Source organism: Globicephala melas, chromosome 11 (assembly GCF_963455315.2).
Source record: "Globicephala melas chromosome 11, mGloMel1.2, whole genome shotgun sequence".
Classification (NCBI taxonomy): Eukaryota; Metazoa; Chordata; class Mammalia; order Artiodactyla; family Delphinidae; genus Globicephala; species Globicephala melas.
The window spans coordinates 82,427,414-82,450,815 of record NC_083324.2 but is presented as its reverse complement, the minus strand read 5'-3'; the positions used below and the strand labels follow the sequence as shown (position 1 = coordinate 82,450,815).

The window sequence follows — 23,402 nt, the reverse complement described above, 5'->3', positions numbered from 1 at the left end:
TTACCAGGGGCAGGCGAGTTTGAATCTGCTGGAGTAAAGACTATTGCTACTACATGAGGAGGGTTGACGGTTTCATAATCATAGCACTTAGTGTGTTATTTTACGTTAAACACACCTGAAATAGTGATTTTGACTTTTGTTAAAATATAGCGCTAGCGACTGTAGCCTTTAAATTCAATGATTAGGGCAGTCAGTTTTGCGTTCATGATTATTGCATGAAATTAGAACTGATACAGTGAATAGCCTACTGTACTTTTCATGAAAAGCAGGTTCAGTTCAGGATTTGTTTTTTAAGTCATGAAGGAGCCAAATAGTACTACTAATAGCATCCTGCAGTGTGTCTTTAAAGGGGCAATTATATATTTTCTTTTTTCTTTTGAATGAGATTTTGACTGATCAAGATGAATCATATTCTAGCTATGGCTTTACAGACTCTAATGAGGATATGAACTAGGGTAAATAGATTGGTTCTTAACAAATATATGATACATAGGTTAATATTGTAAAGAATGCTTTTCTCTTTTTAGATTTCACCCTAGCTATTCTAGCTTTAAATTTTTTATTTGAGCAGTTTTACACTTTGTGTTATTTCATCTGACCGTTTTGTTTACTTGCAGAGATTTTGCACAAAAACTGGCCAGTGCTCTAGCACATAATCCCAACTCAGGACTCCATACGATTAACCTTGCTGGCAACCCACTGGAGGATCGAGGTACCGTAACATCTACGTGACCATTGATGCCAGAACTGTAAGAGGATTAGGGAGTTTTAATTGAGCCGTGCCTGGAGAATAGTGTCAAGCTTAGTTGTAATTATGGTATAAATGCTGCTGATGCTCTTGTTGGCTTCTAATTCTTTCCACCCTTTTGTGAAAATACTCGTGCTACAGTTTTATCAGCTGATAAGCTATTCTTGAAGTGACACAGATGGAAAGGAGGATATTATTTTTATTTATTATTTTTATTGACGTCTAGTTGATTTACAATGTTGTGTTAATTTCTGCTGTACAACCAAGTGATTCAGTTATACACATATATACATTCTCTTTTATATTCTTTTCCGTTATGGTTTACCCCAGGATACTGAATATAGTTCCCCGTGCTATACAGTAGGACCATGTTGTCTATCCATTCCAGATGAAATAGTTTGCATCTACTAACCCCAGACTCCCAGTCCATCCCTCTCCCCGACCTCCCCTCCCCCTTGGCAACCACATGTCTCTTCTCTATGTCTGTGCGTCTGTTTCTGTTTTGTAGATATGTTCGTTTGTGTCATATTTTAGATTCTGCGTATAAGTGATACGGTATTTGTCTTTCTCGGAAAGAGGATATTATTTTTAAACTATTGTATTGGTTTTTTATTGCTGGGTAACAAATTACCAGAAGCTTGGCCGCTTAAGGTGACACCGATTTATTATGACACAGTGTTTTGGGGTCAGAAGTCTGGGTAGAGGTTAGGTGGGTTCTCAGTGCCATGAGGCAGAAATCAAGTTGTTAGCTGGGGCTGTGATCTTACCTGTGACCTGGGGCCTTCCTCAAGCTCACTGGTTGTTGGCAGAATCAGTCTCCTGAGGCTGTAGGACTAGGTCATTATTTTCTTGCTCGCTGCTTGCCCGGGACCACTCCCAGCACCTGGAGGCTGTGTTCAGGTCCTTGCCATGTAGTCCCCTCCTCTCACAACATGCCTGTCTGCCTCGCGTTCCAGGCCAGCGGAAGCACATCTCTCTGATGCTCTTTCTTTCAGTCTGCTCACCTGTTTGAGTCAGACCCACCCAAGACAATCTCCCTTTTTTTTTTTTTTTTTTTTTTTTGCGGTATGTGGGCTTCTGACTGTTGTGGCCTCTCCCATTGCAGAGCACAGGCTCCGGACGCGCAGGCTCAGCGGCCATGGCCACGGGCCCAGCTGCTCCGCGGCATGTGGGATCTTCCCGGTCCGGGGCACGAACCCGCGTCTCCTGCATTGGCAGGCGGACTCCCAACCACTGCGCCACCAGGGAAGCCCCAATCTCCCTTTTCATTAACTCGGAGTTGACTGATTAGTAACCTAATCACATTCATAATATCCCAGCATATTCACTGGTCTGCCCACACACTTGAAGAAATTATAGCGGGTGTGTTTACCAGGGGGCAGGAATCTTGAGGACCATCTTACGATTCTGACCATCACAAATGTTTTTAAATTTTTAACAAGATTTGAATGTAAGAATAGAGAGAAGTTGAAGGACTAGATTTCATGATGAGGCAAAAGAAGTTTTCATTACAAGTGTTTGTGTGAGTAGAGGGAAGAGTCAGTAGGTTTAGAAAGTGAAACTTGAGAGTTTGAATTCACAGTAGGAGAACGTTGATGGATGAGGTTTAAGATGAAGTAGCTTTATCTCTAGAGAGATTACTTCCTTTTCATTATCTGTTGCAGGTGTTTTCCAGCATTGTTGAATAAGGGCCTTTCATCTTGTGATGTTATATATTCGATGAGGATTAATTATTCAACTGAGCTGAAGATACTGATATAGACATTCAGCTCTGCTTTTTTATTCCTGATATTGACATTGTTCTTCATTGAAAAAGATACCCATGTGGTTTCCAAACAAACATTCGAAGAGGAACTTCACAGCTTCTGAAGTAGTGAACCTAAAGGAAGGTTGAGACTGAATTGGAAAACTAGTTCATGTGAAAGACACTCTCATAGATACATAGGGCAAAGCTGAAAATAATGGAGACATATCCCTGCAACAGGAGTTTCTCTGGGGTTTAGTCTTTTCTTTAAGAAAAACAACTGTTCTATTAGTCGAATGCCACAAAGAGGTGACTATAACAAAGTGGAAACCATTATAGATCACCTTTTATAGACATGAGGTCTGTTTGGCTTTTGTTTTTAAGATGGAAGGGACTCGAACATTTTTCTCTACTGGCAGGACAAAATCAGTAGTTGTTAAATGCCAGTTGCTAAGGATGTGAAATCCAGAGTGCAGTAAGGGACACTCCTTAGTCATCAGGCAAACACAGATTCAAACCACATTGAGATACCACTTCAGAGCCAATAGTTTGCCTATAATCAACATAAGTGTTGGAGAGGATGTGGGAAATGGGAACTCATGCATTACTGGCAGGAGTGTAAAATGGGGCAGCCTCTTTGGATACTGGTTAACCAGTTGCTTCAAAAGTTAAACACAGGGGCTTCCCTGGTGGCGCAGTGGTTGGGAGTCTGCCTGCTGATGCAGGGAACACGGGTTCGTGCCCCGGTCCGGGAAGATCCCACATGCCGCGGAGCGGCTGGGCCCGTGAGCCATGGCCGCTGAGCCTGCACGTCCGGAGCCTGTGCTCCGCAACGGGAGAGGCCATAGCAGTGAGAGGCCTGCGTACCGCAAAAAAAAAAAAAAAAAGTTAAACACAAATTTGCTTGATGACCCAGCAGTTCCACTTCTAGGTGTTACCCAAGAGAAATGAAACGTATGTCCACAAGAAGACTCGTGAATGAATGTTGATAGCAGTGTTATTCATGATCGCCCCAAAGTGGAAACCCAAATGCCCATTACTGGTGAGGGGATAAACAAAATATGGTGTATCTGTACTGTGAAACACTACTCAGTAGCGTGAGAGAACGTGGCACTGATCCTGCCTAAGACACGGTTGAACCCCCTGAAACGTTACGCTCAGTTGAAGAAGCCAGACCCCAAAGACCTCTTGTTATTGTTTGGGTTTGGGAGGCAGTGAGGGGCAGAATGAGTCTGAGGCCCTTCATCTTTCTTGTCATGTGCGTCATATGCCCTGAGGTGCGGCCCTACTGGACAACCTTGTCTATTGGACCCTCTCCTTTGGTTTAAACTCCTGCAACAGTGCTTCCTTCATTCTGCCGCATTGTAATTAGATGTTGATGTTTCTCCACCAGCTTAGTTCTCTTCCCTACTTCCGTCCATCATTCTTTCCTAACCTTCGAAGACACACTACATCTAGCCTAAGACCTTGTACGTAATCAATAAATATTTTCTTTAAATTTGATTTCATTTAATCGAATTCCCTTTTGTGGTTTTTAAATTGCAGTTGAAAACCATGGTGAAGTTTATAGAGATTTCTTTTGTACAGAGTCAGAGCATGTATTCAGAGATGACATTTGCCTGCCTCTTTGCTCCACTTTCCTACCTGTGTGACCTGATTTTGTGCATCTTTTCACCTACCTGCAGTCTGTTCCCAGGTGTTAGAACCATGAATCCTTCCAAGGATGTTTTCCACAGCTTGATGCGTAGATACCGACTCTTCGGGGTGTTTTCTGCTCACTTACATTCAAGTTTTGACACTCCTGACACATTCTGCCCCCTCTGATTCATTCGTCGCTGTGTTTGCCGGTGCCCTGGGACAATTGCCAACACCTGTATTCCCCACCTTTTTTCACTCTTGGGGCTGACCCTTCTGAACACAAATTCTTTACGGGCTTTTTTTTCATCCAGGCTAAATATCTGAAAGTGATTGGTAGCTTTTCTGCTCCTGGATGGAAAGTCCACAAGAAATCCAACTGAGTGTAAAATATTTATAGAAACTTCAAAATAGGGAAAAATGTTCATGACTTTTTTTCTGAGCTTTTCAATGGAAAACAATAAAAAAGCATGGGGGAGGAGTTTCCAATTGAATTGTTCAGTCTTGAGACCGAGCCCAGGACGATTATTTACAAGGAATTGCAAAGAAACACAAGGCAGTTTGGCAGCCTCGAATTCTGAGGAATTTAAGCACCAAGTGGAATTTGATTTTGTACCTGAACCATTCTTTCAGGGACTTATTTGGAAACTCTAGAGAGGAAGTTTGGCTCCTTGCTTTGTGATATGAAAGTTGATGCAGCAAAGCCCTGATATTTACAGCTCAGCTTCCCTGTCAGGCTCATGTGCAGAGGACAGGCAGCCTTCTGTTGTTAAGGGGCTTGGGGTGGAGGAGGTTGAAGTATGATTTAGTAGGAGGGGTGTAGTGTGTATGGGCAACGTTTCCAATGCTGGATGCCCTGCTTCCGCTCTGCGAGAGCCCCACAGGGCAGTGAACGGACCACACACAGGCAGGAGCTTCTCTTATCCTGTTTGTGGGGCCGGCCCTGCGCCCCAGCTTGCTCTTGGCCTTCTATCCCAGTGTGTTTTCAGATTGTGGGTCAAGACCTGGTAAGCATTAAAAAAAAAAAAAAGAAATAGAATAGAAAATACCAGAGTGCATTGTTCAGGAAATTTTGGGTTTTAGTTTTCTATTACATGTGTATGTGTTTATTTTGCTATGAGGTTCCTGCATCATGATGACAAATCTCTTTCTTTATGTGGGTCATGGTTGAAAAGGCTTGAAACTCCCTGTTCTAGCTGAACTTCATTAACTAGTTCTGTGGTGAGTCCTCTGGGCTGACCTAGTATCTGAACCAGGGTGTTTCAGTCATCACCTCGTGACTAATCCTTTGGATCTGATGACTTTTTGGATCAAAGTTGAGTGTTTTGGGGGAGTGCAGCTCTTCTCTCTCTGCTCATTTCACACACTTTCCTTCCCTAAATGTCACAAGCTCTGTATTCTGTTCTCCCTAGTTACCCGTCCCAGTTATCCTAGATTTTTATGATCTTAGTCTCTTCAGGAATGTCTGTCCTTATTTCCTCCCCTCACTTTGTTCTAAATTGGATTATTTTGTTTAAAGATGATTTAGAATCCTGTCTTGGAGTGTTTTTCTTTTGGAAATGTTGACCTGAAGCACCCAAATATTTTATTTTTTCTCCAGCCATCTGGTGGTGGCTCTGATTTGATTTTCTGGATGAGACAAGATAAATAGATTCTAGAATTGTCCCTTACATTTTGGGGTGCTGTAGATCTTTCATATCTCAGTGTATACCAGTGGATTCTGCAGTCAAAATACATAGTTCAGATCTGGGCTTCTCTACTTTACATCTGAGTTTCCTTGGACTAGTTACCTAACTTCTCTATGCCTCAGATTTCCCATCTCTAAAATAATAATAGCACCTCCTACATAACGGTGTTCTAAAGATTAAATGAGATAATACACATAAAAGCCATAAGAATCGCCTGTCACATACTATACACTCTCAATAAGTGTTAACTTTTACTACCGTATTTGATTCATAAAATAGTCTTGTGAAGTTAAATAGCACAAATGTTATTATTCCCCTTTAGAGATGAGGAAACCACGTTTACATAATTTGGAAAAGTTTGCAGAGTCATACCTAGTACCGACAGACTCTTGTTCAGAATTGCCTTAGTGATCAATCAGTCAGCCTCTTATACTGTGGTTGGGATTTTCTGATTTGGCTGTCTTGATTTCCCTTGGAAGTGTAAGGAAATAATTTTGTGTATGCGATTTGGAAAACATTGGCTTTTTCCATAGCACGTCAATGCATTTTCTTAATCACTTTGATATTTAAAGAGGCCAGGTTTCTGTGCGACAGCTACTCAGCAGAAAGTACTTTTGTTTAGAGTCATGATTTCAGCCATATTTAATTGATATTTTTATGGTTATACAGGGTAAAACAGTATTTTAAAAACTGCATAGATTTGGATTTTAGGGCATTCAAAAATTAAGTGTGTTGACAGTTTTTTCCCACTAGTCTTTTATTCCTATATTCCTAGTTCTTGAATCTCTTTCTCTCAGTCTTATTTTTGAAATGGAAATAAATACTCCATCGTGTTTTATTTATTTACTTAGTTTTTTTTTTTTAGTGTTTCTGAACTCTCCAGGGAAGCCATTGGAATTAGTAGAGATCTAAAGATTTTAACTCTCACCTGTGTTCTGGTATCTACAGTGTCAAATCTATGTGCTTTCTAACCGACAAGAAAGAGGTCTTTTGTTTCCCTGTATCATGTTGCTAGAACTCCATAGCAGGATTTTGTTAAATTATTAATATTATGCTTCCGGTCAACCAGGACCCACCTTAAACCGTTTTTTCCAACCATGTGAATCACACTGATTCCAGAATATCAAAATTTTAGAGTTTTATATGTTATTGTCATAGGCTTTTAAGTACATGCATGATTAATGGGTTAAAACTGCAATGTCAAATTTAATTTCCTGTCTTAGGAAGTTAATTACATCAGATGGCAAATTATAATTCTAAACATTTTATAATTACTTTTTTATTAGTCATAAATATTTCGATAATAGTTTTGTTTTGAAAGGAGAAATAAAAATTCGACCATTTTTTTCTTCTAAATTTGACACATAGTAAAACAAAAATAAATTACAAGAAGGGTTATTCATCCAGTAAAGTGTCCAGATGAAAGCTTTTGGTGATAAATTTCGTTTTAATTCACAGCTCTGAAGGCTAAGTTTTGCTTTATTTGGGGGGCAGAATTGAATAGTTTTGGCCAGAGGTTGAAAACGTCTCTTCTGTCCTTTCTTTGTGGGGAAATGTTTTCTTGGTGATCAGTTTCTTCCATGGCACTGTTGAGTAACTGACTTCAGGAAGTACAAGGCAGGTTAATTTTTTTGTTTTTCCTGAGATTTTGGCTGCCAGGCACCCTCAATTCATTCATGTTGCCAAGACCCCATTTCTGAAGTCTGCCAGAGTGGAGGACCCTTTGTGTAATAATCTGTTACGTTTTTATCAAAAGTGAATTTAGTTTTTTCATTTTCAAAAAACTGAACAGTACTGGCCCCAGTTACGCCTTTCATTCCATTAGCACTTAGCAAGGGTGTTTCTTTAAAGAAGAAATATAATATATTTATGAGTTGTGGATGCCTAGGAAACTAAAACAAAACATTTCATCAAGAAAAAAAGAAGCTAGTAACTTAGTCTGGGATTAGATAAAAAATACTTTAACTGAACAATCTTGTATCTGAGACTTTAGTCCTTTTTACCTTTAATCCTGCTTTCTTTGTTTAAAATAAATGCTCAAACATGACTTTATTCACCTTTATTCTAACTTAGGAGCTTCACGTTTTATTACTTTCATTACTTGAGGGTGTGATAGTTCTATTTCTAGAGAAAAGTATTGTTGGATTATTTATTCTTTTTTGTCTACCTTCCTTTTTAAAAGGAAGTTTATGATTAAGGAACGAACAGATGGGTGGGTGTCACCAGTAGTGTAAAATAATTGTTCCATTCTGGCCTTGCATTTGGTTGTAGGCATTTACAATTTTATGTGGTGTTCCAGGTGTGTCTGACACAAAAGAAAATATTGAAAGTTTAGAAATTATCATTTTCTCAAAGAACAAAGCAAAACAACTCAAGTCAACCTGAGTGAAACAAACTTGAAGTTTAACTTCGATCTAACAGATATTTTCAGCATGATTTGGGGATATATATATCCATTTTTAAACATTGTCGTAGCATATACTTTGCTGAGTGAAAAAATACGTGAAAGAATTGGTCCTGAGTAGTCAGTGATAACTCTTGTCAATATTTAAAATAAGAATCTGGTGTCCTTTCCTCTTCCATACCTAATTTTTTTTAAAGACTTAACTTTTTTAGAGTAGTTTTAGGTTCACAGCACAATTGAGAGAAATGTAGAGAGATTTCATATATTCCCTGGGCCCACATAGGCATAGCCTCCCTTGTTATCAACATCCATCAGCAGAGTTAAGACATTTGTTACGATTGATGACCCTCCATTAATGCATCGTAATCACCCAAAGTCCATAGTTTTCATTAGGGTTCACTCTTGGTGTTTAATGGGTTTGGACAAATGTATAATGACATGCATCCCTCATTATAGTATAGTATCATGCAGAGTATTTTCACTGCCTGAAAAATTCTGTGTTCTACCTGTTTATCCTTCCTCCCCATGCACCCCCATACCCAACCCCTGGCAATCACTGGTCTTTCTACTGTTTCCAGAGTTTTGCCTTTTCCAGAATTTCGTGTAGTTTTCAACTACTATGGGTAAATACCAAGGCGTGTGATTGCTGAATTACATGGTAACAATAAGTTTAGTTTTATAAGGAATCACCAAACTGTCTTCCAAAGCAGCTGTCCCATTTTGCATTCCCACCAGCAATGAGTGAGCGTTCCTCTTGCTCCACATCCTGGAACATTTGATGTTGTCAGTGTTCCAGATTTTGGCCATCCTAATAGGTGTGTAGTCGTAGCTCATTGTTGTTTTAATTTGCATTTCCCTGATGACATAAGATGTAGAGCATCTTTTCATATGCTTATTTGCCACCTGTATATCTTCTTTGGTGAGATATCTATTAAGGTCTTCGGCTCATTTTTTGATTAGGTTGTTTATTTTCTTACTGTGGAGTTTTAAGAGTTCTTGTATATTTTGAATAACAGTCCTTTATCAGATGTGCCTTTTGCAAAGATTTCCTCTCAGTCTCTGGCTTGTCTTCTCATTCTCTTGACATTGTCCTTTGCAGAGCAGAACTTGTTGATTTTTTAAAATTAATTTATATTGGAATATAGTTGATTTACAATGTTGTGTTAGTTTCTGCTGTACAGCAAAGTGAATCAGTTACACATATACATACAGCTACTCTTTTTTAGATTCTTTTCCCATATAGGCCATTATAGAGTGTTGAGTAGTTTCCTGTGACATACAGTAGGTTCTTATTATCTATTTTATATATAGTAGTGTGTCAATCCCAATCTCCCAATTTATCCTTCCCCCCTCCTTGGTAACCAATAGAACTTTTTAATTTTAATGAAGTCCAGCTTATCAATGATTTCTTTCATGGACTGTGCCTTTGCTGTTGTATCTAAAAAGTCATTGCCACCCACAGACATCTAGATTTTCTCCTCTGTTATTTTCCGCACCTAATTTTCTGAAGTAACTTTTTTCATTGAAGTATAATGTACATTGATAAAAGTTTGTAAATCCCGTAATGAATTTTTACAAGGAGGATGCTCTTATGCAACCTCTACAAAGATCAAGAAATAGGACATTACCAGCACTACACAAGCTTCTCTTTTGTTTTGCCCCACCCTTCCCCTCCACCACCTGGAAAAGGTAACTACTATTCTGACTTCTGTTATGATAGATTAGCTTTATTTATTCTGGAACCTCACCACTATAGAATTATATAATACATACTCTTTTATATTTGTCTTCTTTTGCTTTTCTTTGTTGAGAGGTTTTTAATAATAGATTTATTATTTTCTTAAATAGAGATTATTTCTTCTTATGTAAATTTTGCCAAGTTGTATTTTTCATGTGGAATTTCTTCTAAAATGATACATTTTTTGATCTGTAGATTTTTTTTATACCCTTCAGTTCTATTTGTAGTGTCTGCAGGATCGCTACTAGCATTCTGTTTTCATTTCTGATTTATATAATTTGATTTGATCCTTTTCTTTCTCTCTCTTTTTTAAAGTCTTGCTGGGATTTATTAATTTTATTGTTTTTTTTTTTTGAAGAACAAGCTTTGTTAAATTTACTTATTTTATGACTGCTTTCTGTTTAATGATGTCTTCTCTCTGTTATTTCTTTCCTTCTGTTTATAGGGATGGAGTGAGGATAAATTTGCTTTTTTTTTTTTTTTTTTACACATCTTGAGATGAATACTTTGATAATTAGTTTCCAGCTTTTCTTCTTTATTCACATATGTATTTAGGAGTATAGACTTCACTCTAAGGAGGGCTTGAGTTGTATCCCCAAAATTGGATGTCATAATTTTTAAAATTTAAATAAAAATTTTAAAAAGATTTCCATTGTGATTTTTTTTTCTTGGACTCATTTGTTATGTAGGAATATATTGCTTAAGTTCTAATTATTGGGGGATTTTTCTAACTGTAATTTTTTAAATAATTCCTATCTTAATTCCATAGTAATGGTAGCAGTTAGAGAGCATACTAATAGTTTGAAAATATACTCTGTATGATTTTACAGAAGTTAAGGAATATACTGTTTGTTGAGACTTGCTTTATGACTCAGTAGATGGTCACTTTTGGTAAATTTTCCTTGTGTATTTTGAAGAAATATATTCTGTAGTTATTAAGTACAGTGTTTTAAATATATCAAATAGATTTTTTTCAGTATGCTCTTGATATCTTGTATATTTTATAGCTTTTTTTGTCCATTTATCAGCTACTGACATAGATGTGTTTAAAAATCTCCCTCTATTGAGTGTGTGTGTGTATACACACATATATATGTATAATAATACGTGTATTTTCTTTTTTTGCCATTAGATTTACTTTATATATTTTGAGACTGTGATGTTCAGATTGTGCAGATTTAAAACTATTACATCTTCTTCATTAAAGAAATATCTCATTTATCTCTAGTAATACTTCTTAAAATCTAACTTGTTTTATATTATTACAGATAAACTAGCTTTCTTTTGGTTAGATTTGCAGCATATATCTTTTTCCATGCTTTTAGGTTCACTTTGGAATACATGCATTTCTAAGTGTGTCTCTCGAAACCATCTGATATTATTGTTTAGCTAATCCATCTTTGACTTTTAGTCTGAATACTTAGTACATTTATATTTAATGTAATTATTGATTTATTTGTGTGACAGTCTACTGTATATCTGTTTTCTCTTTATCACTTTTTTTTGTTGTTCCCTTTTCCTCTCTCTTTTTTTGACTTTTGGATTAATAAATTTTCAAAATTTCTCCATCTTTTTCCTCTCTCCCCTCCCACCCCAATACATTTTACAAGAATGTATTGACTAAATATCAGTCCTGTTCCCTCTCTGCAATTAATATTATGGATTAACATTTTCAAATCTCTAGAAATATTTTTAATTAAAAAACCTGTTTAACATTATTTAATCCAGTGATTGTCAAACTTATTTTGGAAATGCTGTGGGAGATAGGTAGGGTCTCTCAGTACCCTACCATCCTTGGGGAAATGCCCATCTAGAAGCTTCATCAAGCTGAATGACGTTTAGGTTATTGCTAGAGTAGTACGTATTAATTGATAAAATTTATATGTAATTTGGGGTTATGTGATAGGGCAGCAGCCAGCACGGTTGTTCCTTATTGGTGCCTGGAGTTTGGGACCATACAGTTAATACTGTTTTAGGATTCTTCCCAAAACATGCCCCCTGGGAAGGTGATAACTCAGATACAGCAGGAGGTTGGTTGAAGGACCTGTTGGAAGAGCATACATTCATCTATTACTTATTTCCTCCCAGAAAAGAGTCTACATTCATTACAGTCCTTGGGTGAATGAGCTGGTTTTCACAGTAGCCCACTCTGGCCATTAAATTTAGAGACCACCGGATTTTTATTACTGTACATTCCTTGGGATTAATTTTATGTTACCAAGCGTAGGTTAAAGGTAGTTTAAAACATGCTCTGCTGCTTTGTCTGAGGTTGTTAGCCATAAGCCAATTAAATATTGGAAGTCATCTGCTTAAAGTGAAGCCGTTATCTGAATAGTTAACATCACATTGTTTTTCTTGACAATAATTAAATAGCATGCATCCGTTCACCTAGAAGAGTGATCAGCTCATTAAGACACAGGTTAAAAAGAAAAGAGTCGAAATTATATCACTCTTCCCAAGACTATTTGCATTTGAAATAGCACTATGAGGAAAGGATAATACTTGGTCCAAAGAAAAACATCTCTAATGGTAAAGTTTCGATAATTGTGCTTTTCTCTTACCCTATAGGTAGGACTGAAAGTAAAGGAGGCATGATGGTAGATGATTAGAAAACAGTGTCTAACATTAGAAAGAAAAAACGATCACTTTAATTGGAATCAAAGTTAACTTTCAGGCATTGTAAAACAAAAGCAATCCTAACAACTTAAAAATTCTAACAATCCCCCTTTTCCCTTTCTTTCTCAGGTGTGTCGTCTTTAAGTATTCAGTTTGCCAAACTCCCAAAGGGATTAAAGCATTTAAATTTATCTAAAACCTCATTGTCACCTAAAGGTACAGTATATCTTATTTACTTAACTGTGTCTATAATATTTCTGCTGCCCCATGGTACCTTACATAGTTAGAATTAATACTTGTTGTGTATCTGCATTTAAAAATGTAGTTGACCCTTGAACAATGTGCTTTGAACTTCCCGGGTCCACTTACATGCATATATTTTTCAACAGTAAATACTACAGTAGTACACGGTCCACAGTTGGTTAAATCTGTGGAAGTGGAGGAACCGTGGATACAGAGAGCTGACGATTAGTTACACGCAGATTAATCCCCACGTTGTTCAGGGGTCATCTGTATGTGTATTATAGTACTCTTTTAAGTACTTTTAAGATAAAGAAGTTATCTGATTGGACTTCTGGTGTTCTAAAGTGAAATGCTTTCAGAGTAGAGAATAATTTTCAGGTATGCCTGTGGTCTCCAACTTTTTAAACTTTGAGTCAGGGAACGCTCACCTGGCTGCTTCCTGCCTCACATTCCTAGAGGTAGCTGGTTGTGTTTTGCTGTTGTTGTTTTTTTGATTTAGCAATGTTTTGTTTGTTTTTATTGATGTATAATTGACCTACAACACTCTGTTAGGTCCAAGTGCGTGAGATAGCGATTCGATATTTCTCTACATGACAAAATGGTCACTACTGGTTGTGTTTTTCTTGGTTCATCCTTGGAAAGACATCAGGCATCCCCACTTGCCCGTTCCCCCTTCCCCTCCAGATGGACTGTCTGCTGCACAGAAAACAGTTGGGTCTAACTGCCCAGTCCCAGTCACCACTGTAGCTCTACCTGCTCTATTTCCTGTCCTGGAAATTGCCTTTCCTTCCCCAGGTTCTTTCCTGACTCCACTCACCATCCTCTCAGTTTTTCAGTTTTGTTCTTATTTTGCTACATCAGCACCGTCACAATAATAATTAAAATCTCCCGGCATACGCCGTGCCTTTGTATAAACTTCGTATTCTGCTTGAAAAACTTGTCTTTCATCTTGTATAGGGAAAACCTCCATTCTTGCCTGCCTTCTGTGTTTCTCTTTCCTGTGCATCTCCTTTACTACTCACACAAAACATCTCACTTCTGACACCTCTGGTCACCAGATGTGTGGAAGTTTTTCCCTCACAACAGGCCATTCTCTGTGACACCACCTGGGTGGCCTACAATTCAGCTCGGTATCTACCTGGAGATGGCACGAGATCCTGCAGGTTAAGGGCTCAGTCCCACAAGACTGCCATGCCCCCCGACCGCCTTTAGATACCAGTTCACACGCCCAGGTTATCAGAGGTTCCAAAGACCCCCCTCCTTGAGTTTGGTTAATCTGCTAGAGTGGTCCGCGGAACTCAGGGAAACGCGTACTTACCTTTACTAGTTTATTAAAGGGTATGATAAAGGGTACAGATGAACAGCCGGATGAAGAGATATTTAGGGCGAGGTCTGGGGGGGGTCCTGAGCCCAGGAGCTTCTGTTCCTGTGGAGTCGGGGTGTGTCACTCTCCTGGTGTGGATGTGTCCATCAACCTGGAAGCTCTCCAGACCCCATACCGTTGGGATGTTCATGGAGGCCGCATCACGTAGGCGTGGTCAGTTATTCACTGCATTTCCAGACCCTCTCCCTTTTCTGCAGAAGTGTTGATGGGTGGGGGTGGGGCTTCTCAGCATGGCTTGGTCTTCCTGGTGACCAGCCCCCATCCAGGAGCCCACCAGGGTTACCTCATTAGAGCAAAAGATGCTGCTAATACTCTTACCACTTAAGAATTTACAGGAGTTTAAGGAGACCTGGGTCAGTGTCAGGGTCAAAGACAAATATTAGAACAAGGGATGTTTCTGGTGCTCTTATCACCTAGGAAATTACAAGGGTTTGAGGAGCTCTGTGCCAGGAACGGGCATGGGAGGCAGAGACCCATATATATTTTCTCTTATCTCACACATCTCCAAATATTCTTGGAGAGCTTCAGTTTATTTTATAAAACCCTCGTCTGTGATCATCTCTTCTGAGACGTCTTATTCCTGAGGCCTCAACAGAATCAATTTCTCGTTCCTTTCTAGATCATATCTAACATTATTGTATAAATGTGGTGTCTTCCCTACTTGAAGGGGGCTCTCCTTGCAGCCTCTGTATCTCTCATCTCCGTATCTCCAGCACCTGGCATAGTGCCTGGACCATTGTGGGTGTTCAGTGAAAGTTTCTTGAATTGAATAATCTCCCATTCCTTAACTATATCACGATGTTTTGAGGGCAGTATGTGTAGCAATGGCTGGTTCTCTTGCAGATTGCCTAGGTTTGAATCCTAACTTCTTTGCTTACTATAAATTTGCTTTTACAATCTCTTGGTTGTACCTGCCTCATTTGTAATATGGAAATACGAGCATCTGCTTCATCAGAGGTGTGGGATTAAATGGGTTAATACGCATACAGTGCAGTTTTTGGCACAAAGGGCCGTGCTGTCCCTGCCGCCATCATCTTCTTCCTCTTCCTTCTCCCCTCTCCTCCCTCTCCTTCTCCTCCTCCTCTCCTTCCTCCCTCCCTCCCACCCTCCCTCCCCCCTCCCTCCCTCCCACCTTCCCTCCCTCCCTCCCGCCCTCCCCCTTCCCTCCCTCCTCCCCCTCCCTCCCTCCCGCCTTCCCTCCTCCCCTCCCTCCCTCCCTCCCGCCTTCCCTCCCTCCCTCCCTCCTCCCCTCTCTCTGTTGTGTGTTTTTATATGCTTTTATTTCGCCTGGGACAACCGCAGTGTCACACCTACAAATCTGGTGAATGACTGCTGCTCCTGGAAGATTCAGTTTCTGTCTCATTTTCTCTTTGAAGCCTCTCAGACAGCCTCCTCTCACCACACCCTGTGGGACTAGATGTTCCCTTCTCTGTGTTCCATAGCACAGGAATTTGTAAATTCCTCAGTTTTAGTGCGTCTCCCATTGTATTTTGGTTGTGTCCTAGCCTGGGAGGTTCTGGATGGTAAGGGCTTTGCCTCATTCATTGCCATGTCCCTGGCACCCAACACACTGGAAGTTCTCACTAAATGTGTCGTGGATGCGTGGGTGAAGCAAAGTGGTCCCGGAATGGTTTTCCGTCCATCTAGTCATACTTTATTCTGACCATACAGTTTCACTGAGTGATTTGAAATTGGGGGTGGTTCCATACGTCCCATGATTTTATGTGCACACGTTTGTACCCACATGTTTAAGATGAAGGCATAAAAGCAACTTTCCAAAGGGAAACATTTCTCTGGGAGCCAGTGTTTTCTGTCTTGTTGCCTGAAGCCATCTACAGATCTTAAAGCTAAGTGTGTGTGGTCCCTTTTTGTTATCACTCTTCTACCTCAGCAAATTAGTTTCATAAAAACCTTTTTTTTCTGATGATTATCGATGCATTGCATATTTATGGTAAAGATTTAGAAGATACTGAAAAGTATAAACGAGAAAGCAAAAATTACTTGTAATGCCAGTACCAAGCCATTACAAGACTGTCACCGTTGACAACTTGGTACCCATCCTTCCACACTGTTTTCTGCCTGTACATAGTTTATCTCTATACATACCTACAAAAAACACTTACATGCATATATGCGATTATACTGTGCTTACTATCGCATAAGCTTCCTCCCCTGCCCCCTGTAGTAAATTGTGATCATTTATGTCAGTAAATACTTGGTCCACTTTCAAAGGCTATGCCATAGTTCAGTGTATGCAAAATGTTCCCTAATTTATTTAAATGATCTGTTGTACATTTAGATCATTTAAAATTCTTCAGTAGTGCAAAGAACACTAAAATGACTTCTATATCCAGTTAATGGTCATGTGTTAATTTCTTCTTTAGGATAAATTCCTGTAAGTAGAATTGCTAGATCGGAGTTTGCAAACATTTTTGTTTGTTTGTTTGTTTTGCGGTACGTGGGCGTCTCACTGTTGTGGCCTCTCCCGTTGAGGAGCACAGGCTCCGGACGCGCAGGCTCAGCGGCCATGGCTCACGGGCCCAGCCGCTCCGCGGCATGTGGGATCTTCCCGGATCGGGGCACGAACCCGTGTCCCCTGTATTGGCAGGCGGACTCTCAACCACTGCACCACCAGGGAAGCCCAAGAGTTTGCAAACATTTTTAAAAGCTTTTTCTGATATTTATTGTCGAGTTGTCCTCCAAGTATTTCATATAACCCTCTTTACACTCTCACTGTCAGTAGATATTGTTCTCTTTTTTAATTGTTTATCAAGCATATGAACAAAAGTATTCTGATATTTTAATTTTAGTTTCTTCAGTTATTGCTTAAGTAGCTTTTCCCGCCTCGTTCCTTAGTCACTTGTATTTCTTTTGGAGGAAATTGCTAGTCTCCCCTCCTCTGTTACTGTTCTGTTTACAGTGTCAATTTTTTTCTTTATTCATTTGAATTCTCCACACATTAAAATGTTAATCATTTATTATGTGCTTCATAAGTCTAACTCTTTTTTTAGGTGGAGGTTTTTTTGTTTTTAAACTTGATTATATTTATTTAACTTATTTGTTAATTACTATAAGACAGATAGAGGGTTGCTGTGATCATTGATCCTTCTGAGGGCAGGTTTGGCTTCTGAGGCACCTGAGTGCCACCCACTCACTGATGCCCTGTCCCTTCCAGTGTGATGAGAGTGGGCAGAGTCCCTAGGCAGAGCTGGGTTCCTCAACTTCCTTGTGAATCAGGACAGCTCCCCATGCCCTATACCCTTCACAAATAAAGATCAACACCTTTATCTCTTCTCTGCAATAAAATGTGTTTGAGAATTAATATTGTTTTATAACGTGACCCAAAGAATTTTAAGTTGCCCTTCCTAAGATGTATATCTTGAAATGTTGTTTTTTTAAAAAATTGATTTCTTAAAGGTTTTCAGTATTCTTGCAGACTGTCACAAAGGATCTGAAAGGTTTTGCAGGTTCAGAATAACTCAGATTAAATGGCAGTTTTAAGCTTTTGCTGAATTTGACTCACATTTGTATTTTTGTTCCACGAAAACATTTATATTCATGGCTCATAATTCAAGACAGATTTTTTTTTTTTAATCTGCCCATGACATCCACACTGTCTCCAAATATCCTTTCTCTTCCTCAGATGTTAGCTAAGTGATAGTTTTCTGGATTTCTAGTAAATGTCCTGCTGGTTGCCAGATTATGTCAATGCAGGGCCATCTGGTACCACCTTTCTCCAGCTGTAAACACTCCAATAATAAATATGAAGAATGGTCAAAATCACTAGACAACCAGAATCGACAATAGCATGAAAATCTGTGCCTAGTTTGGGTTGGAAGAGCCCTGATTTTTTCCATCCTACATTTTTGTGATTTCCTGCTATTAGTGTGTTATTAACACAGGCCTCATGTGGATGTAGGCTCCAGAGGTGGGGGAGGAAATCCTTCATTCTGTTTCAGTAGCTTGAAGCTGATCATGATAACATGATTCTCTCCCAGTTCTATTCAAATGTTGGCCAACTGCCAAGCGCCCACGCTTGGCAAGGAGCGTTTTGCTGTCAAGGCTAATTTCACCTTCTAATTTCGGAATTTATTTATTGAGTTTTGTTATACCCCACTAGGGACATAATTTTAAAAATGATTTTCTTGATGAGAGTCTGATATTTTCCACAGGTTTTGGACTCGATTATTCCATTTCAGAATGCATTGATACTACCAATAACAGGACAAACTGAAGGGAGTTGGTCATTTAAACAATCCTAGAAGTTTCCTCCAGAAATTAACCTTTTCTGTGGGCCATTGCGAGTTCCTTTTATCTAACACAATTAATCAAATCTCTGCCTCCTTCACTGCAAAGCTCTTGTCTCTTACCTCTTTGATAGTATTGACGTCGCTAGATTATGATTATTCAACTGTCTGGGTCTCCCACTGGACTGGCTTTGAGAGGGTAAAAGGGTATCCCCTGGGTCTCAGAAGCCCACGCCTGGTACACAGAAGGCCTTAAATAAAGATTTGTTGTGTTGAATAAATACTCGTGTAGCACTGGCTTTTCATCCTGGAATTTATTTAGCTTCTTTTGTGGTGGTCTTTGAACTTTTTGAGGGCAAAGAATGGGTCTTATTTACACATATCTCCCGAATCCCCAGCATTTGATAAACACGTTATGAGCGCTTAATACATGTTGAGTTGATGGCCAAGAAATTCTTCCATGTACTTAAGTAAAACATTTTCCCCTCTCTGCCTCTGAGTCTTCTCTCTACAAACCCAAATGGACACTCACCATCAAGAAATGGCTCAGTAGCCTTTATTGGACACACACTGGAGTTGGTTCTCTGTAACTCTCCAAAGCTGAAGGATGAGGTAGTGACCCCTGCATGAGTGCCATGCACCAAACATTCTAAACGTGGAGCAGAGTACTTGTAACCCTCAGCTTTTTTTTTTTTCTTGGAGTGCCTCCTTGGGTCCTGCAGCCATGACCAGTTCTGGCCTGACCCTCGCCCCTTATCCTGATGAAAGGCTCTGTCCATGTGCAGGCAAAAACCCCGTTCCCTGTTTCCCTTTCGGGTGGTTAAGATAGGCTGGGATTTTCACGAAGAATTTTACTGAAAAACAAGAAAAACAGAACGATTTATGAAAGTATACCCACCTTAGAAATAGCCGTATTTCCAAAATATACGATTTAGAACCATGGACTTTCAGTAGAAACATGAAGAGCTTTGCAGTATCCATATCCCAGTTATCTGAAGAATAATCGTCAGTGATAATTGTGTGTATTGACCTCTTTGAATCCCAGGGAGGGACCAGCCTCTTCTGGGCTCCCATTTTGAAGTGACCTGATGAAAATCTACCCACCACAAGTTCCTGACTAACAGGCCTGTTTCAATTCCTGTTACCCACAGATAGTAGACCATACCTCTCTCTGCACAGAATAATCTTACCCTCCTGCTGTGTTCATTCTTTGTTTTTTGAGGTGGTATTATCAGTTTATTTCAGTTGACTTGAACCATTTATGTTATGTATATAGTGTGTAGAGTGTTCATTATCAGTTTTTCCTTTTGATTGCTTCTTCCATGGTGTACATGTCATTAGCTCTTTGTAAAGTCCATTTCAATCTAAATTTTGCCTTGAGTATATAATATGTTAAGTAGAGCAGTACATTCCTGTATTAACTTCCAAGTACTTTGAATAGCCTAAAGTATCTGAATTTGCATCTGCATGCTTTCAATACTGTACATTAAGGCAAGAATCACCTGGCAGGATTAAGAGAAGGACGAAAATGCTCAGTTAGACTGCTTGCGTCATTTTAAGACTTCAAAGTAAAATCCTTTCCCTCCACATCATTAGAAGTAGAGCAAAATGAAGTTGATTCTGTTTCTTTCTCCTACTCGGTGAGTTGGTCGTGTCTGTGACTAACCTGTTCTTCCTGTCAGAAGACCATCCTAGAGCTGCCTTTTGGGGACAGGGCTTATGGTTAACCTCAGTCCTGCAAGTTGGTGGGGCTGCTAGACCATTTAAAGAAACTCACAAACCTCATTTTGGTTCCTGGAGTGGAAACTGAGCCTGGATCTCATCAATGTTGCAGGGGTGAATAGCCTTTCTCAGTCACTCAGTGCCAACCTGTTGACCGCCACCACTCTTAACCATCTGGACCTCTCAGGGAACATCCTTCGCGGAGATGACCTCTCGGTAGGTTTTCTTTTCCTTACTGCCATCTTCAAAGAAGCTGTACTTACTAACCCTGGAATAATTTCGAAACTTATTTCCCCACATCTCCCTTTATCATGACACCTTCAAATCATTTAGTCATGAGCTTATGAAGAGTTTTAGAGAAATGTTCCAGAGCCTTCCTTTACTAAGTGTAGAGATTTTATCCCCCCTCACTTAAGATTGTTGAAGTTTAAATTCTTTTTGGAAATACTTTTTCTGAAAGAATTTTTTTCTCCACTTCAAAACATTATTGCACCTGTTAAAATTGCCTGATAAGAAAGATTGGACACGTAAAATGAATTATTTCATCATTAAATAATATTGTTAAGAAGACTGGTGGCTTTTTAAAAACATGGTTTGTGATGGAAAGGGGATATTGGGATGAACTTCAGTCCCATATTCCATGATTACAGTAGAGAGGGGGAGGGTTAGGAGTCAGCTGGGGCCACTCTTGAAAGTTTGAGTGTGAAGGCAAGAAGTTTCCCCTCAACTATAACAAGATTTTTCATGCAGCTGAATCAGTAATATAAATGTTTGGCAGATCTTATTGATACAGTGAATTAGGTATGATCTCATTGCCAGATGGGGTGAATGGTCCCCTCTAGTCACAGGATAGAATTTAGAAGAAATGCTCCCTTACCAATGGGGTGGGACCCACAGCACATGGACCTCTTCAAAGGACCTTAATTTACATTTCATTGCTTTATGGGAGTGAAAAACACTGTGACATGTATTCTCATTTCTCTTCTGTTTTCCTTTCCCTGTAAGACAGGGGATGTTGCCACAGCCCTCTTTGTAGTTACTTTCCTCTCCCTTACACTTGAACTCATTTACATAATATTAGCACTTGCTTCCTGGTGTGCCGTGACTTTTTCAGTGTGTTGTCCAATTGTAGTTGTCACTTTCACTGATGATTCATAAATCTGCTCCCTCCCAAGATGAAACAAGGAGTCTGATGTGAAACCACCCAAACATTACAGTGACAAACTAGCAGGATAGAGAGAAAGGTAAAAGAAGAGCCTGAAGATTAAACAAGAAGGGTGCCAACATAGGGGCATTGATGGTCACCCAAGACAGCAAAGTAGCCAGCCAGGAGTCCTGTCCCAGCTCGCCTCTGGGGAAGGGCAAGTGGAATGATGAAGCCGAGTGACGGTGGGCTTCTAGCCCCGACAGGCTGAGGTTCTGAGAGCCATTCAGCAGGTGCAGGGAGGGGCTTACCTGGCCCTGTGCTTTCCAGGAGAGCAGCCTAGCAGGGACTGCTGGAGAAGTGTTGGCCAGGTTGGGTCTTGTCACCACTTGAGGGTGACTAGAGCTTCCCCAGCTGGTGGCCAGGAGTAAACTCACAGGGCCAGGCAAAGACAGAGAGTCAGATCTTCATTAAGTCAGAACAAGATTATTCTTCTGAATCAGAACTTTTCATAATACAGTACATTGTATGTCTGGTTATTCTAAAACATTTACAGGCCAGTCTTTTGCTATTCTGAATTCCTTGGTCAAGAGGAGTTTTCTCAAGCATCTATAGCTAAGCTGCTACACTTACGAGTCTTTGCCAAGGACTAGGACCTCTCAATGTAGGCTTGCTTGTTTTTGCAAGTATCTCGTGGCATCCAGTGAAGCAAAGCAGAATTCAGCTGTTTGCCTGGTGGCAGGAGCTGGGATTTGGTGGCTATTGGTGGATACTGGCGCCACCTGCTCACACAGGGCTATTAGAGAATAACACAGTTCATTTTATTGTTTGGATAGCCTTGCATGGGGATGAGGGTATAGTCTAGGCATTGTGACACTCTAGAAACTGGAGGGTCTTAGTTATAAGTGAGATTAAGAAAAAAATAAAAAGCCTAATAGTGCTGTCAGGCCCTTTCTTGTTAGATTTTGGAAGTAACTAAGGATAGAAAAATTATTTTCTTGAACTGAAGAGAGTATAGCCCGAGACCACCATCCTGTGGTTCAAATTCAAATTAGTGGCTCCTTAAACACTTTCAAAAGTGATTAGCATTTTGATAGGGTGGCTGCAATTCAGGTGGTATTTCAATCTCAGCAGTTAAAATTAATTAGCACTGTTCCAAATTGTGTAATAAAAATGGAGCTAATCAGGAAAACTGAGCCATGGGTAACAGAAAGGGGGTTTGGTAGCCAGGACTCCATTTGGCCTTTTTAAAACTTAAACATACTTTAAAATATTCTTTGGGATTTTGCTCTCAGGGAAGGTAATGGAATGACAGAAAATTCTGCCATTCTCTTGGGAAGAGTAGAGGATGATCCTCAGTGGATTTGGGCAACTTGTTTTTAAAATATTAACTTAACATCGTGTGTGCACGCGCGAGTGTGTGCATGTGTGTTTCTGGATCCTAACATATTTGGTTTTTGCTTTTTATTCAAGTCCATGTACAGTTTTTTGGCCCAGCCAAATGCCATTGCTCATCTGGATTTGTCCAATACAGAATGTTCCCTGGACATGGTAATATTTTTTTATGTTGCTCGGGGGGGGGTCTCAAATATGGGGGTCCCATATTTAGATGGGAAACAATGGGCTTTCTTCCCAATAAAATATTCTCCGAGTCCTAGAAATATTTGAAAATAAGAGAGCCTTGTTTCTTTCCCAGGTCTGTGGAGCTCTTCTCCGTGGCTGCCTTCAGTATTTAGCTGTGCTCAATCTCTCCAGAACTGTCTTTTCTCACCGGTATGGATTTATTCCTGCTATCATTCTCATCTAGGAGTGTCTTTCTCTCAGAGAAAGTTGTAGTGAGATGAAAACAGAGTGATAAAGGGTGAATGTTGTGCATGAAAGGGGATGGTCCTGAATCATTATCTATGAATATTAGACCTTGAAAGTTCAAGTTTTTATTATATCTTTTTTCCCTGCAGGACAATGTTATTATCAGTAACTCCAGACTGCCTATATGAACGATGTAATAATGTACTATTTCTCATATGTGGACAGGCATTCTCTCTTAATATGGTAAAGACCCTTTTAGAAACTTCTATGGGTGTTTCTC

General features: G+C 39.7%; 1 protein-coding gene across 13 annotated transcripts in view; it reads left to right on the top strand.

Annotated features, from left to right (window-relative positions):
• CARMIL1 (capping protein regulator and myosin 1 linker 1) overlaps positions 1–23,402 on the top strand; it is a 316,706-nt gene that overhangs the window by 176,495 nt on the left and 116,809 nt on the right. For all 13 annotated transcript variants that reach the window (XM_060307233.1, XM_030881247.2, XM_030881244.2 and 10 more), the window contains 5 exons: positions 618–712; positions 12,703–12,789; positions 20,282–20,385; positions 22,787–22,864; positions 23,010–23,086. In XM_060307233.1, coding sequence (XP_060163216.1) covers positions 618–712; positions 12,703–12,789; positions 20,282–20,385; positions 22,787–22,864; positions 23,010–23,086 — 441 coding nt within the window. The remainder of the gene's footprint in view (positions 1–617; positions 713–12,702; positions 12,790–20,281; positions 20,386–22,786; positions 22,865–23,009; positions 23,087–23,402) is intronic.